Consider the following 16,185-nt stretch of genomic DNA (forward strand, 5'->3'; position numbering starts at 1 on the left):
GCAGACTCCAGTTTACTGATGTCAGCAAGGTTAACGTCACCAATAAGTCATGTGGACACCGCGCGGGCATCACATGCCTCCTGCGATCATGTGACAAGAAGGGCCCTTGGCCTCTGAGGTATTCGTCCCCCAAACCCAGAACTTCTGTCCAGTCATCAGAAAAACATCAGAGAAACCCAAATGGAGGGCCAGTCTAACAAAATTCTGACCAGAACTTCCTAAAATTGTCAGGGTCATGGAAACCGAGGGCGGACAGAGGAAACCGGTGCTGACCAGAGGACACCAGGGAGACATGACAACCAGACACAGTGTGGGATCCTGGATCCGATTCCTGGACCATAAAAAGGACATTAGTGGGAAAACCGGTGAAATCCGAATAAAAGCTGGAGTTCAGTTAATAGTCATGTACCCGCGTTGGTTTCTTAGTTTTGACAATGGTACCATGGTAATGGAAGATCTTAACAGCAGGGGAACAGACATGTGGAACTCTCTGGGCCACCTCTGAAGTGTTTCTGTAAATCTATAATCATTCCAAAGTAAAAACTTTATTTTAAAAAGTCACATGGTGGGGGGGACACCTGGGTGGCTCAGTGGGTTAAGCCTCTGCCTTCGGCTCAGGTCATGATCTCAGGGTCCTGGGATCAAGCCCCGCATCTGACTCTCTGCTCAGCAGGGAGCAGAGAGTCCCTGCTCCCTCCTCCTCTCTGCCTGCCTCTCTGCCTACTTGTGATCTCTCTCTCTGTCAAACAAATAAATAAAACCTTTAAAAAAAGTCACATGGGTATCAGGGTCTGAACCAGGATTCAAATTCAAATGTGTCTGTCCCCTTCGCCCATACACTGCACCCTCCCTGCACCATCTCAGGCTAGAAAGCCACTCCCAAAAGCTCCTTCATGGGTCTGAGTGGCTCCCCATCTGCCTGTTTGCCTTCTAGGACCAACCTGGCTCGGCTCACGTTTTCTTTGCCCCATGACCTCCTTTTGAGAGGTGAAGGATGCTCTGGTCCGCGCAGGTGTGTTTGCATCTCAAGCTCATTCCCTGGTGTTTCTCCTCTCCTGGGTAATTTGGGTTTCAATGTTCATTGGCCTCCCCAGAAGCCACCTCTCCTGTGCAGCAGCCATCAGACTCCACGTGGGAACCAAGGGGGTTCCAAGAAGGGTAGGTCCCCAACCTGACTCCAGGGCTAAAGCACATGACCTAGGATAGGTCTCTCAGCACACACCACCCCCTGGCCACCGTGATCAGCCCAGAGGTAGCCCCATGACCTAAGCTGGTCTAGTCAGGAAGCATCCCCAGACTTGGACAGGGAATGCTGGGACAAAGAAAATTCTCTCCTTCCAGGGGCACCTGGGTGGCTCAGTCATTGAGCTTCTGCCTTCAGCTCAGGTCATGACCCGGGGTCCTGAGATCAAGCCCCATATCGGACTCCCTGCTCAGCAAGCCTGCTTCTCCCTCTCCCTCTGCCTGTTTCTCCCCCAGCTGTGCTCTCTCTGTCTGTCAAATAAATAAATAAAATCTTTTAAAAACAAAATACCCTCCTTTCATGTTGGATGTGAATGAAGAAGCCCCTGGAGGCCTTAGGATGAAGACAATACCAAGGACAACCAAGTGGAAGAATGGAAAGAGCAGAGTCCTCAGTGATGTCACAGGAGCTGCTGGATCAAGCCTTGCTTGAAGCCCACCTTGCCCATATATTTCTTAGTTTTGAGAACTGTGGAAGGCTGAGACATGGTCCTCTAAAAGATATCTGCCTCCTAGTCCCAGAATTGGTAATTATTATCTTCTATGATAAACAAGGGAGGGGGGACAGATTTTTCAGGAGGGATTTAAGGTAAGGACTCTGAGATGGAGAGATTATCTGGGTGGACCTGAAATAAAATCCATGTATTCTTATCCTTGGGAGGCAGAAGTAGCTCTGACACAGACACACAGAGAAGAAGGCAGTGTGACTCCAGAGACAGAGTCTGAGTGGTGTGGCCACAAGCCGAGGAGAGCTGGCAGCCACCAGAGCTGTGAGAGGCAAAGACCCATTCTCCCCTGGCAGACATCCCCACTACAGGACAGAGTCCTGCCCTGCTGACACCTGGATTTTGGCCCAGCGATACTTATTTTAGATTTCTGGCCTCGGAGCAGTCAGAGAATACAGTCCTACTGGTTTCAGTCACCCGGTGTGCGATCATTTGTTACAGCAGCTATAAGAAACAGACACAAGAGCCAATAAAGTGTCTTCAATCTCTATGCCTGGTTGAATCCGGTTTCTTGTCAGTTGCCACACAAAGGAGTCTAATTCACACCCAGCCCTGTTGTCCCCTCCTCCGGATAGGGGGTGAGCTCTCCCCACTGGGAGGCAGCTAGAGAGCCTCCTGACCTTTAGCTGGAGGAAGCGGGGTTGGAGGGGGCAGCATCAGACAGCTTGCAGACTCCAAGCCAAGGCATCATGGGAGTTTATTTACAGATAAGTCACAGCCGCCAGGGCCCATGCAGGCTCTGGCCAGAAGACCCCAGATATATATACATCTCTCTATATATACGTCCCAGCACCCGTCAGCACCAGAGCTGTCCCCAGCCGGGTCCCTGCCAGAGGGACCAAGAGTCAGGCAGCATGAAGGGAGTGAGCCCCAGTCCTTGCCAGATATCACAGGTCACCTGTGCAGTCCCTATGCCAGAGGAAGAAACTGGCGTCGGCCCTGAAGTGGACTGGGAGGAGCATGAGGACGGGCTGCACTCCGGACGCCAGGCCATGGAACACCAGCAGCGGCCTGGGGCATGCGACACCAGAGGTCCCTGCAGACCTGTCCAGGAGCTGGGCACGGAGCTGGCGTCCCACCCATCAGGCAGGGGGCTCCCCCAGTTTGCTGGGCGCACTTGTGATCCGCTTATTCTCTCGGAGGTTTCGAAGGCGGGCACTGAGGCTGCTGATCTCCTCCACATAGGCCTGGGGCACCCACCCCTTCTCACCATCTGCCAGGCGGACCCCCTCCAGCCAGCCTAGAGCCACACGGGCCAGGAGCAGCATTAGTGGCATCAAAGGGACACCAGGGCCGGGTCTGCCAGGGAAAGCCTAGGCCCTGATGCAAGCTTTGTCTGCACCCCGGGGGCAGAGGTGACCTCATCCCAGCGTCCCAGTTCCAGGAAGGACCCTGCCTCTAGCAGTCTCATAGATGAACTTCTGACCTGTTTTTCCTGACATCCTCTAAAAAGGGTATTTCCCATTCTTCCCCACCCGTCGCTCTGAATCCTCCAGCTTTGTAAGAGGGAAGTTCCTCCTCTTGTCTAACTTGATTCCTACATGCTGTGGTTGATCAACACTTGCACAACCTTTTCCTGTGATATCTTAGCCATCTAGCTACCTCCTGCCCACCTGGGTCCCATCAGGGAGGCCTTCCCAGGAGGCCCCTCTCACCGTCACTGGTTTGGGTCCTCACGGCCAGGATGTCCGTCTTCTCCAGAGTCAGCTCGTCTGGCTGCAAAGCCTTGTACGTCCTGACGCACTGAACCTGGGGGCGGTCTGACAGCCCAAGGGAGAGTCAGGGAGTCCCCAGGTAGAAGGAGGAAGGTGAGGGGTCAGAGGGTGGCTGCTGCTGCTTCATTTTCTCTGCACCTCCCTCTGCTCACCCTGGCCACCCTCCTCTCTTACCCTAAATACAAGCCCTTGGTGAATCCAGTCCCTGCCAGCTTGGGTTATTGCCCAGGGCTCTCACCTCCCCAGCTCAGTCTAACACCTTGACGCTGACCTCCAGGTCAAGGTCCACCTGCCTCCAGACACTCCCCACAAAACACTAATGGTCCCTTCATCTGCCCCTCCAGGGCTCCCTCTAATCCGTCCTTCTCAACTGGGAGTCAAGTTACATCACCTCCCCGCCAATTATAACCCTCTGGGGCTTCCTACTCCTCTGAGTAAAATCCAAAGCCCTCCCCACAGCCTACAAAGTCCTACATGGCCTGGCATTGTGCCTTCACAAGCCCCTCTTCCTCACTTCTTCCCCTTCACCGGACCCTTGCTCACGGAGCTCAGCAACACTAGCTGCCCTGCTGTTCCCAAACATTCTGAGCTCCCTCCTGCCTCAGGGCCTTTGCACTGCCTATCCTCCTCCCAGGAGAACTCCCCCCCAAATCTTTTCATGGTTGCCCCTCTTCCTCCTTCAGGGGCCTTCTCTGACCACCTCTCAGGAATGCGAGGCTCACCCCACAGCTCAAACAGGACTCTTAGCCCAAGCCAGAGAATCTGCTTCAATCTAGGCCCACGGCTCTTTCTACCACAGGAGACAGGCTGGCAGTATTGAGAAAACCACAGGCTTTGGGGCCAGACCTGGCTTGAATCCCAGCTCTGCTCTCCACTGGCCTGTCTGACCTTGGGCAAATTACTTAGCATTTCTGAGCCTGTTTTCTCAGATATGAGAAAATTAGTCTACCCAACGGGGTTATCAGGAGGATTAAGTAAACTAAATGCGTATAAAGGCGGCCAACACCAGGCCTGATGAGGAACAAGTATGGGTAGAAACAAGCTCCCTTCCTTTTCCCTTCGTTAGCTGAGCCCTAACTCCCCGGCTCGGCAACCTCAGCCACAGCCTGGTGTCCACTGGATCAGGGGTCCCTCTCGGACTGGGCAACACTCTGGCTTACCGGCCTCACTCACACCCCAGAGAGAAGCCTCTAGATCAACAGAGCTGATCCCCCATCCCGCCCCACACCATCCTGTGGCCACTTTGGTTCCTGCTCCTTTGCAACAGAGGCAGAGGCAAAAGTGGAGACAGATCAGGGCGTCCGTCTCAGCTCTGCGGCTTACCAGTTCGGTGAACTTGGGTAAGTCACTTTAACCTCTCTGAACCTCTGTTTTCTAGCGGGTAAGATGGGCTTGTGCGGGGATGAAACGGGAGGACACAAAAGGCTTTGCCATCAGGCGCCGCCTGAGCACTGGAAAGACGGTGGCAGGGAGGTCCGGCCTGGCTTAGGCAAATGTTGCTGCTCTTCCAAGGGTCTGCACGGCAGCCCCCAATGGCCCCAGGCCGGCTGGTCTCTTTCCCCGCCAGCAACAAGGCACCAGGATGGGAGAAAGGGGGAGAGCAGTGAGGGACCCAACCCCGGGGGGATGTGGGCCCGGAAGCAGACTGCTACCTTGGCCCTCGCTGAAGAACTCTTTATCCTCCTGGGAGCTGGAGGGACACAGGGCTGAGATCCATCGCTGCTTCTCACTTCTAGGGAGGGGGAGGCTGAGTTGCCACAACGTGCAAAGTACAGTCTCCCAGGGCCAGGGTGGTGAGACAGGGCTGGGAGGATTGGGCATGGTGTCTGGACTCGGGGCATGCCCGCCCCACAGCCCTGTCTGTCCCCAAGCCCGCGCCCCACCCAGCTCTGAGCCCAACAGAGCAGGCCCGGGAGCCCCTGGACGCCAGCTCCACCCGTGGCCTGCCTCAAGCCCCGTCCTACAACCCGCCCAGGGGTCCTCTCCCCGCACGCCCAAGCCCACTCACTCCGTCCGGGCCCTCAGCAGGAACTGGTGCTTCGCGTGGGGCCCATGGAGGAGCTGGAGGAGGAACACGTGGCCGGGGACGCCTTGCAGCTTCCGGCTCAAGTCCTTCACCTGGAGCTCGGCCATCCTGGCGTGGACGAACACGGCGAACTTCCCTAGCCTGCGGGACCGGGGCAGGTGAGGTCAGCCCGCTCATCCTCGGGCTCCCTCCCCGGGGAAACTCTCGGAAGGCAGTCACCTCCCTAAAAGCCCGCAGGCCCCCACAAGGAATGGGGAGCGCAGACTCCCTGGCAGACGAAAAAGGTGACAAAACTAGTCCCTGCCCCTCAGGGCACACTTTCAGGTTCTCTGAGTCCCTGTTCTAAAGAGCCAACAGGATGAGACCCCCGTGCTGCTTAGGGTCTGACTCTCGGACCACGAAGAAGCTGAACTATGTCTCTCCTTTGCTATTCTATCCTAGTGCTCCACACTGCCAGGCCCATCATTCGGGTTCAATAAACACTTGTGGGAAGGATGGGGAGGGGAGTGGGTGAAGGATGTCCCACAGGTCCTTTCTTCTCAACCTGTCTGAACAGCAGTCAGTATCTCCCAGTCCAAACCAGACCCCTTCACTGTTCCCCAGTCCAGGGAAAGACTCCATCAAGTAGCCCAGGAGGAAACTCAGCCATCATTCCAGCCTCTTCCCTCCCTCTCCCCACACACCCCGCCAGCAGCTCCACCCTACCCAACTCCTGACTGTCCCTGGAATCTGCTTCCCACAGGCCCCCTACCATTTGGGGGTGGATCTACTCTCATTGGGGCAATTGTAATAGCTTCTGGTCTCGCCCCTTCCAGTCCATCCTCCAAACTGGCCAGGAGTGAAATGTCACTCGTCTACGTAACTCTCCATGCTCCCCATGGCCCTCAGAAAGCACAGTCTCTGTCCTATGGCTTTCAACAAGCCCACCTCCTTCTTCTGGCCTTCCCCTCTACGAATCTAGCCATATTTAGGCTTCATCCTCCCCCAAACACACTCTGCTATTATACCCTACTGTGACTTTGCTATATCCTCCCAAACTCCTTCTCCACCTGGAAAACTCCTATGTATCCTTCAAAACCCAGCTCAAATGTCCCTTCCTCTTTGAAGTTTTATAGATTCTCACCCCATACCAGGGGATGCTTCAGTAGGAGTGCACCTTTCCCCTAAAAACCCTGACCAGGTGGTTATAAGGATATAGCTTAATTGTCCTGAGAGCTCCTATACGCGGAAATGACCCTAGCACCCTTCAGGGCCCAGAAGAGAACAGGGATTCGGTGACACTTTCGTGAATGAATGAATAAACCAGGAATAAACCTTTCCCATAGCCTAAGAAGTCCTTTCTTCATCACATCCAGCCTGAAGGTTTACCTCACTCAGAAAGACTTCTCCCTCATCCTAAACTGTTAACAATCATAGCTAACACTGCGTGCCTAGGTACCCCCTAGGTACTGCTGCCACGTCAGGTGTTCACTGCGTGCCAGGTACTATGCTAAGCTCTTTCCCCGTCTTATTATCACAGAGTCTCCCTACATATAGTCTCTATGTTACAGATGGAAGACAAGATAATACAATGGTTAAGAGCCTAGGATGGGACATCAGACAGACCTGGCCTCCCCTGGAGCCCTCTTGGCTTCTGCACTTACTAGATCCATGCTGTTGAGAATAACAAGGGAGCCTACTTTCCAGGCAGATGCTTAGAGAACTAGGGATAATAGTGCAAACAGTGGGGGTACCTGGGTGGCTCAGTGGGTTAAGCCTCTGCCTTTGGCTCAGGTCATGGTCCTGGGATCGAGCCCCACATCGGGCTCTCTGCTCAGCAGGGAGCCTCATTCCCCCTCCCCATCTGCCTGCCTCTCTGCTTACTTGTGACCTCTCTCTCTCTCTCTGTTAAATCAATAAATAAAATCATTTTTAAAAATTATGCACACAGCATGCCTGGCACAGGACAGGCACTCAGTAAATGCTGGCCATTATCTGGATGAGTTGGGTCAGAGCTGAGACTCCAGAATTATGCTCTTAATCTCTGCTCTACTCATCTTAAGCTCAGAGCACCATTGAGTCCTCTGCACACAGCCTAGCCCTTGGTTCTCAGGTCTGGAAAATGGACTGGCCTCACATCGCTGCCTTTTCTGGGGGAGCCTCCAAGGCTCAGGGTGCCCCAGCAGCACAGACAGGGGCTTCCAGGCCCAGTGATGCCTGACGGCAGGGAGAAGGGACCTGGCTCCGGTCTACCTCCCGCACCCTGCCTAGACTCACTCCTTCCGCCGGGAGAGCAGCAAGCAGTCATTGAAAAGGTGCAGGTAGACTGCCTTGCTGGACAGCTTCAGCTTGGCGGGTGGCGCTGCGGGCAGTGGTGCCAGCTCCACTAGCTCCCCATGCCGAACCAGCCAGCGGGCTTGCGAGATCAGTGGGAAGATCTGGAAGTATGCGGGAGGCAAGGGGGAGAAAAGGTCAGGCCCCGGACAGCAGGGCAGACAGCACAGAAGAGGGGAGGGGAGGGGAGGGGGGGTGAAAAAGTGGCCTGCTGTGCCTGGGGAAGGACAGAACGAGAGTGGCCCCTTGGCGGACCCCACCCCGCCAGCGGCAGGTGTGCACCTTGCCCTCAAAGTGGATCTTCTTGCTCAGATGGATGAGCTCCTCTGTCCTCTTCATGGACTGCACGCTGGCATTGCACTCTTGCACCAGCTGGGGAGGCCGTGTGTGAGTCATCTGTGGTCCCCCAACCCCGGCTCCCAGAGCCCAGCCTCAGGCTCCCACCTGGGAACCAGAGGCTCTGCTGGCTGGGGCTCATTTGGAGATATGCCGGGGATCTGGGGGGCGGGGTCCTGGAGAGCCGAGCTCACCTCCTTGAGTGCATTGAAGGCTCTGGTGGCCATGTCTTCATCTTCCGAGCCCTGTGCTGTCCGTTTCAGGATGTTCTAGAGGGTGAGGTTGGTGTGGTGAGACAGACCGGGACCTCTACCCATAGCCCTGCCCGCCAGTGGTTACCCAGGAGGGGCTGTGGGAGGCATAGCACCATTCCCCCCACAGCTCTCACTGTAGCCCGGTGCCCTCCACGTACCTCGACCAGCATCTTGAGGCGGGTGATCCTCTGAAATGGCAAGATAAGGAAGGAGGTGAGGGGCAGACGTTGGCATACGGGAGACTCCTCCAGGCGAGCCAGGATGCCAGGGAACTTGGGGTTCTCCAGGCTGGAAGATGGGGAGGGACCTGAGGTCACAGAGGGGCTCATAGATCCTATGAACCCCCAGGATCCATGACCCCAGCCACCCTCTTGGTTTTTCAGGTGTCTTCCTGTCACATCCTTCCTGCCCTTTGGGGTGGGGTCTAAGCTGACCCCGGTCAGAGAGCCCTATTCAGGAACCATTCCCGCCTAAGACTCCCTTTATCTCCAACCCCCACCACCCCACGCCCGCCTTTCAGAGCCTCCAGCCCTACAGCAAGCGCTGGTAGGTGCGCTCCTGGTAGGCCTGGTTGGTGACATAGGGCAGGTACACTCGGCGGAAGGCTGGACAGTGGTGCAGCACAATGTCACACACACTGAAACGCAGGACATCTGCCTCCAGCCGCTGCTCCAGGTCCTGCAGAAACCTGAGGGATCCGGTGAGAGGTCAAGGTCAGGGTCAAGGCGAGAACCCAGACCTGGGAGCCCGGCCAGTCACAACAGGCTCTGCCCCGCCCCCACCACACCTTACCGTACCACTCCCTCACCTCTCGCTTGTGCTCTTGACTTCGGGTAGTTTGGAGAACAGCCATTGCTTGTCCTGCACCCCCAGACATTCGCTCAGTTCAGCAGATCCTAAGAAGTGGCCCACGGCCACCGACAAGCTGTGGATGTAGGACGCCTCGGACGTGATCAGCTCAAATTTGGCCTGAGTGAGGGGGAGACGGGATCGAAAGGGCTGGACCGGCCCGCCTCAGACACTGTGAACTCACCACCCACCCTTCCGACGCCGCCTTTCCCTCCCTGTCCCCCTGCTGTTCCAGCCCCACTTCCGATGACCTAGTACCTGCCGGGTGAAGGGGACCACCTCTGGCCACGCGCTTTTGTTCAAACTCCACGGAAGACCTCGATTGAGGGGTGGAACCCCTAGCTCCACCCATCGGGCCTGCACCCCCCAGCCGGGCCCTCTCAGTCCTTCGCCCACTAGGCGTTTCCTCTCCAGAGGGCTCCGCCTCTCCAGAGGGCTCCGCCCCTCCTGGTCCCCGCTTTCGCGGTCCCACCTCGGCAGGCCCAGCCTGACTCCGCCCCTCGGCCGGCCCTGTTGGCTCCGCCCCGGACCCCACCCCTGACTCCACCCCTCCTTCCCGCCGCGGCTCAGTCCCCGCTAGCCGCCACAGCCCCAGTTCCTCGCACCCACCTTTCGCATAGACGGTCCCGCCGGCCCCGCCCTCTCGTGGCCCCGCTTTCCCCGCTGGGTCCCACGCCCACCTCCAACAGCGTGCAGTCCCGCTGGCCCGGTAACCCTGGGCCCCGGGACCCGCTAAGTCGGGGGACCCGTCCCCCGTCCCCCTGGCCCCGCCCCCTCTGTGGCCCCGCCCCCTGCGGGCCCCAGGGCCACCTCCCGGCCGGCAGCCCCGCCGGCCCCGCCCCGCCGGCTCCCGGCGCCCACCTCCTGCAGTTTGCAGTCGCGCAGGCTCAGCGTGGCCAGGACGCCGCTGCCGCGCACGTCGGGGATGTCCTGCCACAGCGAGAAGGTGGAGCCTCGCGCCGAGCGCTGCGCCCGGAAGGAGCTGCTCGGGGAGAGGTTGGCGCGCGGCGGCCCGGGCCCCTCCTCCGCGCCCTCCGCCTCGTCCCCCGGGCCCTCCTCCTCGCGCTGCTGCCGCCGCAGTTCGCGGGCGCTGGCCACGTCGCTGTATTCCTGGTAGAGGACCGCTGGGCGGGGAGAGGGGCGGGGGAGGGCCGTGGGGCGCCCGCCTGCCCGGTCCGGCTCCTGCCCGGCTCCCCGAGAGCCTGCCTCAATAAACGAGCCTTTCGGACGGTTCGGGTAGCGGGACACCGTGAACTCGTTCACTCACGCACTCACTCCTTCCACCCACTGCGTGCTGGGCACTGTGCTCGCTCCTGAGATTCGGCTCTCCCTCCCTCTCGCCAAGATCCCAACCTCTCAACTCTCCAAAACCCCCCCCCCCGCCCCCAGCCCCTTCGTCCCACGTACTGTTAAGGAGAAACCGTGACTGGCGCCGCTCGCTGGAGCTCCTGGACCCCAGAGCCAGCTCTTCCGGCGTGTCCAGCCTAGGAAACGGACAGGGTCAGGGCCCTACTTCGCCTGCACCCCTGCACCCCTCCTCGGACCGAGCGCACAGTGGGAGATAGTACCTGGGCTCGGGCCAGCCGCTATGGCACCCGCTCGGGTCAATAGGGGCTGGCATCACCAAACCGTCCACCCTCATCTCTACACTGCGCGACTCCCTTCCAGATGATCTTCCTAGAGAGGGCGAGAGCTGAGGGTGGGTGGCTCCAAGAATGGCGCTGGGCGCTGGGGTGCCACGCTGCAGCTGACCAGCACCCAGTCTCAAGTGTGGGCCTTGCCCCATGCTGCATCTGGTTCATGGCCTGCTCTTAGGGCCCAGGGGAGAAGCTGGTACCTTCCCGAGCTGCGCCAGTGCCTGACCCTGGGGTCAGCACCCTGGCTGCTGAATTCCGCCCCAGACGCAGGGAAGAGTGCAGGCGGGTCATCAACTCGGAGGCTGAGAAGCGCCTGCGCTCAGGCCCCTCCAGGCCCACCCTGGAGGGTAGGGACAGCTCCGGTGGCCTAGGCTCCTCTGTGCTCAGGGTCTGCTCTGCTGCCTGGCCAGGCTCGAGGAAGACAGCATGGGCTCCGGGGCTGCCAGGGAGCTCTTCACGCTGATAGACCCGCATCTTGCGCCCTGTGGGGAAGTGGGGTGAGCACACTGGCTGGCATCCACTAGGTGCTCTCTCCACTCCTCCCTGTTGCTACCCTGTGGCCCGGAGCATCTGAGGGAAAAGGTCAGTATTTTGGCCAGGATCTGGTCCCCATCCCCAAATGGGATCAACAAGAGGGCTAGTAGAGAGAACAGAGCGCCTGACTGCAGTGGGCAAAGGGCCAAGAGCTCAGGACAGCCCCTCCTCTGCTGTGCAGCCTCTGAGAAGTCACCTGTCCTCCCTGATTTCCAGTTCTCTTGTCACTAGAATCTACCACTTGTCCTGCCTGTTTGGGGGAACTGTGGGGCTTATGAGTCTTAAAAGTGCCACCCAACTTCTCCCCTGTCTGTCCCACTAGGCCACCACCCCCTCACCCAGAGTGACTTACATGCAGATTTCTTCTCCGAACCGTGACTGGCCCGGCGCTGTGGCTGTGGGTGCTGGGGACTCCAGGGTCCCTCCAGAGCTTGGGGCTGGGCACTAGGACAGTGTGGCCAGCTGCCAGCTCTGCTGGGCCGCAGCCCCCCACTGGTGGAGATCTCGGTGTCTGGGACTTCCGGGGATGGTGGCCATGGCAGCCCTTGGAGAGGAGCAGGGGTCCCCAGGGACCAGCGGCTGCCGGGAGCCCGAAGCTCCTCTGGGGCAACAGGGAAGAGATCCAGACACACAGGGCTCGGGGGCCGCAGGGTGGGCAGCTCTGCGAAGGACAGACTCTCCTGCTGGCACACAGCTACTGGGCGGCGGTCAGTGCCACGTGGCCCAGCCAGGTGGGACGGGAGGGTGGCAGGTGGCCCACAGTCCATTCCTCCTTTGCTCTGCCACCCACCTGGGCCTGCAGGGGAAAAGGTATGAGAGGCAGACACAGAACAGGAGGGCTGGCCAGCAAGCCACCTTTGTCTTGGACGCCTGGACAAACCCTTGTGTACACACATGCGCACACATCTGTTCGAGCACACTCACACACCTAATCGCATAGTAACAGCTAATACTTACTGGGCACTTACCAAATGGCAGGCCAAGTGCTTTTTATATGTCATTTCATCTAATCCTCACCACCCTGAGGTGACGCTAGTTTTTTTTTTTTAGGTGAGGTAGGGGAGGCACAGAGGTTATTTGGCATAGGGGAGAGCCAAGATTCAAACCCAGGCAGTCTTGCTTCTGAGTCTGTGCTTTGAACCAGCTCGTGCATTTTCAACTCTCACTGACCTATGATCAGACACACATACATATGTTGTCACACAATCTGTGTATGTTCCATGCACATGCACACATGCTTCCTTCCAAGGAGACACATGGACATACACACTTTCATGGGTACACTCAGACACTTCATAATCACAGGCTTACACATTCACACTTTTCACACAACTACATATATTCACAGACTCTCTCTCTCTCTCTCTCTCTCACACACACACACACACACACACACACGCTGACCCATTAGATATTTATGTATCTGCTCAAGCTTTCTCACACTCCTGTTCTATTCACACTCACACACCGAGATATCAACGCACACACACAGGCCCAGAAGTCCTTGCTTTGGTGTTACCCAACCTCCCCTCCCATGCCCAGAGTTGCAGCCTTCAGCTCTGAGTAGTGCCCACACCCTGCCAGGCTGGCTGGGAGGGTCACAGACTGGCAGGCGGGCCACCACGGAGATCAGGCTAGGCCCTCCCGGGAGAAGGGCAGGGAGATGTCCCAGCTCCCCAGTTTGGGGCGAGAGAGGGGTTCTTCCCTACCCGGGCTCTCAGCCCCAGATCGAGCCAGGCTGACTGGGTCCTCTCTGGGCAGGAAGTCATCCCCAAGGAGTCTGCCAGAGCCTCGGGACAGGCCTGATGACAGAGGGATCTGAGCCCTCACAGCCCTTCCCCCAGCCCTCCACCGGTGGTCCTCCCGCAGCCCCTCACCTCTCCAGCCGAGGGCCGCTGCTGATCTTGTTCTGCTCCTGCTCCCCGCGGCTGGGGAAGCCCTCTCTCTGCCCAGCTGGCTGGGGGAGATCCCACCCAGACAAAGAGTTTGATTCATCAAACCCTGTGGTGAGGCAAGCGGGAGGGAGGGAGGGAACAGGCAGCGGGCTGGGCGGGGGCCTACCCTTGCCTGGCCTCACTGTGGGCAGGCGGGGCAGCAAGGACCCCCCCCCCCCAGAGGCCCCCTCTGGCCAGAGGAGCAATGCCCAGCCTGGCAGGGCAAGGAGACCCAGGAGACAGAGATAGAGACCCAGAGATACGGAGAGACTTTAGGCAGCATCTCAGCACGGGAGACCCCAAAACACTCCAACCCAGAAAACCACAGATGCCGAGACATTCAGGGACCCAGGGATGGAGACAGAGAGACAGAGATACCGAAAATGTCACAGACCAGATACTCAGAGACAGATGCAAAGCCCAGAAAAAAAACAGGGAGACAGATGGACAAACGTTTTGTGGCCCACTGCGTTGCCAGTCTAGTGAGGGAGCTAAAAATGAGGACAGTTTCAACTCAGGGTTGGCAGGAGCCAAGCCAGAGGAACCATCAGCGCTGGGTTCGACTTGACCTGAGCATTCCAGGAAGGCTTTCTGGAGGAAGTAAGGGCTAACTGTTTCAGCTGAAATAGCCAGGGGCCCAGTAAACATGGATAAGGAGAAAATCTTGACTTGAGAGAAACAGTGACAGTGTCAGTGACCGAGGGATGAGGGAGGGATGGAGGAGAGTACCCGGGGGGAGGGGCACCACTCTATCTGCACAGCTTCTCCCCTGCTCTCTTCAGTGCCTGCCTAGGGTGGGGCTGCTCCCAAGAGACAGTTACTCTGCCAGGCCCTCTCCACAGGGACAACTTTAGCATGTACCTTAAACCTCTGTCCATCTGAGCACATCTCTGTTTCCTCATCTGATAAATAGGCCACTCATACCAGCTTTAAAACACTAAAGTGTGAGGGGCACCTGGGTGGCTCAGTGGGTTAAGCCTCTGCCTTTGGCTCAGGTCATGATCCCAGCGTCCTGGGATCGAGCCCTGCATCGGGCTCTCTGCTTGGCAGGGAGCCTGCTTCCTCCTCTCTCTCTCTCTGTTTGCCTCTCTGCCTACTTGTGATCTCCATCTGATAAATAAATAAATAAAATATTAAAAAAAAAAAACAACACTAATGTGTGAATCAATGACAGCGCGTGTAAAGCCCCTTGCATGTGGTAGGAGCTTCGTAGTTGATAGTCATTCTCCTGAGTATTATAATTAGTCTTTCTCTAGTCGGGCAGGTGGCCTGGGTCATCCCACGGATGGGGAAACTGAGTCAGTGAGGATGAGACCCACCGTTCTTTGTAGGAGCCTGAGGAAGGAGACTCGGGACCACTGCCTGCCAGAGAAGTCTCTTTCTCTCCAGGACTCTGAAGTTCTTGACATAGAAGTCCCACTTGCTTCCGTGAGGACCCGTGTGCAAGAATACACACGTGCTTCTGCTCCCTGATATCCTGGGAGATCCTCTCCACTTGGATCTGGGAAGCCCCTGGAAGGCAGGGAGCACACCACCCCACACCTTCCTGAGTTACAGGGATAAATGAGCAAAAACATGGAAGCCTTGGGGCAGGAGCACCCCCTATTAAGAGCTTAGAGGAGAAGCCTGGGTGAATGCCAGGGGAAGGTGGTAGGTTTTCTGTAGAGAGGAGGCTGGAGGCAGGTCCCTAGGGGAAAAGTCAGGGATGAGTCAACCTCCACCTCTTTCAGACCAAAAGGCAATGACCCATCTAGCTGGGATACCAGCCCTATGGCCTTCCAAAGATGTGGCCCACTCAACCTCGGTGCTCGGGACCAAGGAGGCGTTGAGCTGTGTTCATACTGTGTGCAGCTCATCTCTGCTAGTAAAAAATAAATAAATAAATAAAGGAAAAAGCGTCAGGAAGAGAACTGGCCCCAAGTAGCATGTTCATTCCCGGCCCCAGAAATGATCACTGAATATTCTAGTGCCGAGGGTCATTCTGGAACCTATAGGGGAAAACCCCTAAGGTTCAAGCCCAGTGTTGACACTACCAGCTGTGTGGCCCTAGGCGAGTCATAGCCTATTCCTGGGCCTCAGTGTCCCCATCTGTAAAGTAACATGGGAAGTCCCTCTTGGCTGCCCCCTCTAGGAAGCTCATGTCATCGTGAGTGTCTCCATGGCCAGAGAAGGACAGTAGGGACCAAGGAGGGCTCCATCCAGTGGACGCTGCTAATCACACAGACAAGGAACCCACTTGGCAAGGCTGGCAGGGAGGGTCTCTGGATACTACTGTGGTTCAGGGAGAGCACCTCTGGCTTCCTACGCCCAGATTTCCCTGCCCCCTCCCTGGTCCCCCTTGCCCCAGTGCCCAGAGGAGTAGGGCCCTGCCATGGCCCCTGTGCCCCTTCAGGGACAAAGCCGAGTGGAAGGTCATGGCCGGAAGGGGGATCCAAGCCAAACAGGCTGTGGAGCCTCAGGAGGCCATAAGTGGGTGGGAGCCTGGGTCAGAGGCCAGGCGGGCAGCACAAAGGACGCACTCTGGGAACACTGGCGGGAGGAGGATAGGACTGCTGGCAGCAGGGTGGGGCCCTACCTCAGCCAGGGAGCTCCGTCCAGCCTCCGACACGGTCCAGGGCTCCAGATCACCTGGGGGCTCTGGGGTTGCAGCTGGGTCCTCAGGGGGCGATGTCAGCATGGCCCCTGAGCCGGGCAGTACACGATCCTGGGTATTGTGTGGGGCGGGGAGGGGGGGAGGCGAAGGCGGAGGGAACCTCGCAGGCAGGCGGGCGGCTGTCTCAACGTGCCTGCTCCCCGCCCCCCTTCCCCAGAACCGGTTTGGCCAGTCTGGGGTACCAGA

At 57.7% G+C, this 16,185-nt stretch overlaps 1 protein-coding gene across 6 annotated transcripts; it reads right to left on the minus strand.

Annotated features, from left to right (window-relative positions):
• Positions 1-528: 528 nt before the first annotated feature.
• ARHGEF19 (Rho guanine nucleotide exchange factor 19) lies at positions 529-16,123 on the minus strand. Of its 6 annotated transcripts, none has more exons than XM_082685515.1 (17): positions 15,922-16,123; positions 13,290-13,413; positions 11,765-12,208; positions 11,079-11,360; positions 10,810-10,918; positions 10,649-10,725; positions 10,103-10,365; positions 9,201-9,361; positions 8,928-9,080; positions 8,551-8,680; positions 8,333-8,407; positions 8,085-8,174; positions 7,746-7,906; positions 5,472-5,630; positions 5,116-5,195; positions 3,404-3,508; positions 529-2,192 (listed from the first exon to the last, which is right to left on the minus strand). In XM_082685515.1, the coding sequence occupies exons 1-17, from the start codon at positions 16,021-16,023 to the stop codon at positions 2,158-2,160; spliced, it is 2,550 nt and encodes an 849-aa protein (XP_082541641.1). In that variant the 5' UTR covers positions 16,024-16,123; the 3' UTR covers positions 529-2,157. The 6 variants fall into 6 exon arrangements, with proteins under 6 accessions (XP_082541641.1, XP_082541640.1, XP_082541645.1 ...); XM_082685514.1 differs by lacking the exon at positions 529-2,192 and adding an exon at positions 2,427-2,988 and having other exon boundaries at positions 15,922-16,119; XM_082685519.1 differs by lacking the exons at positions 529-2,192; positions 15,922-16,123 and adding exons at positions 2,427-2,988; positions 12,381-12,582 and having other exon boundaries at positions 13,290-13,354.
• Between the last annotated feature and the right edge of the window lie 62 nt (positions 16,124-16,185).

Source organism: Mustela nivalis (assembly GCF_964662115.1).
Source record: "Mustela nivalis genome assembly, chromosome: 10".
Classification (NCBI taxonomy): domain Eukaryota; kingdom Metazoa; phylum Chordata; class Mammalia; order Carnivora; family Mustelidae; genus Mustela; species Mustela nivalis.

Coding starts and splice junctions, on each gene's coding strand:
- ARHGEF19 (XM_082685514.1), bottom strand. CDS start 16,023: ATGCTGACATCGCCCCCTGAGGACCCAGCTGCAACCCCAGAGCCCCCA. Junction 5,196..5,471: donor CTGCTGAGGGCCCGGACGGA/GTGAGTGGGCTT, acceptor CCCCCTCCCTAG/AAGTGAGAAGCAGCGATGGA. Junction 3,509..5,115: donor GTTCTTCAGCGAGGGCCAAG/GTAGCAGTCTGC, acceptor TTGGGCTGTCAG/ACCGCCCCCAGGTTCAGTGC.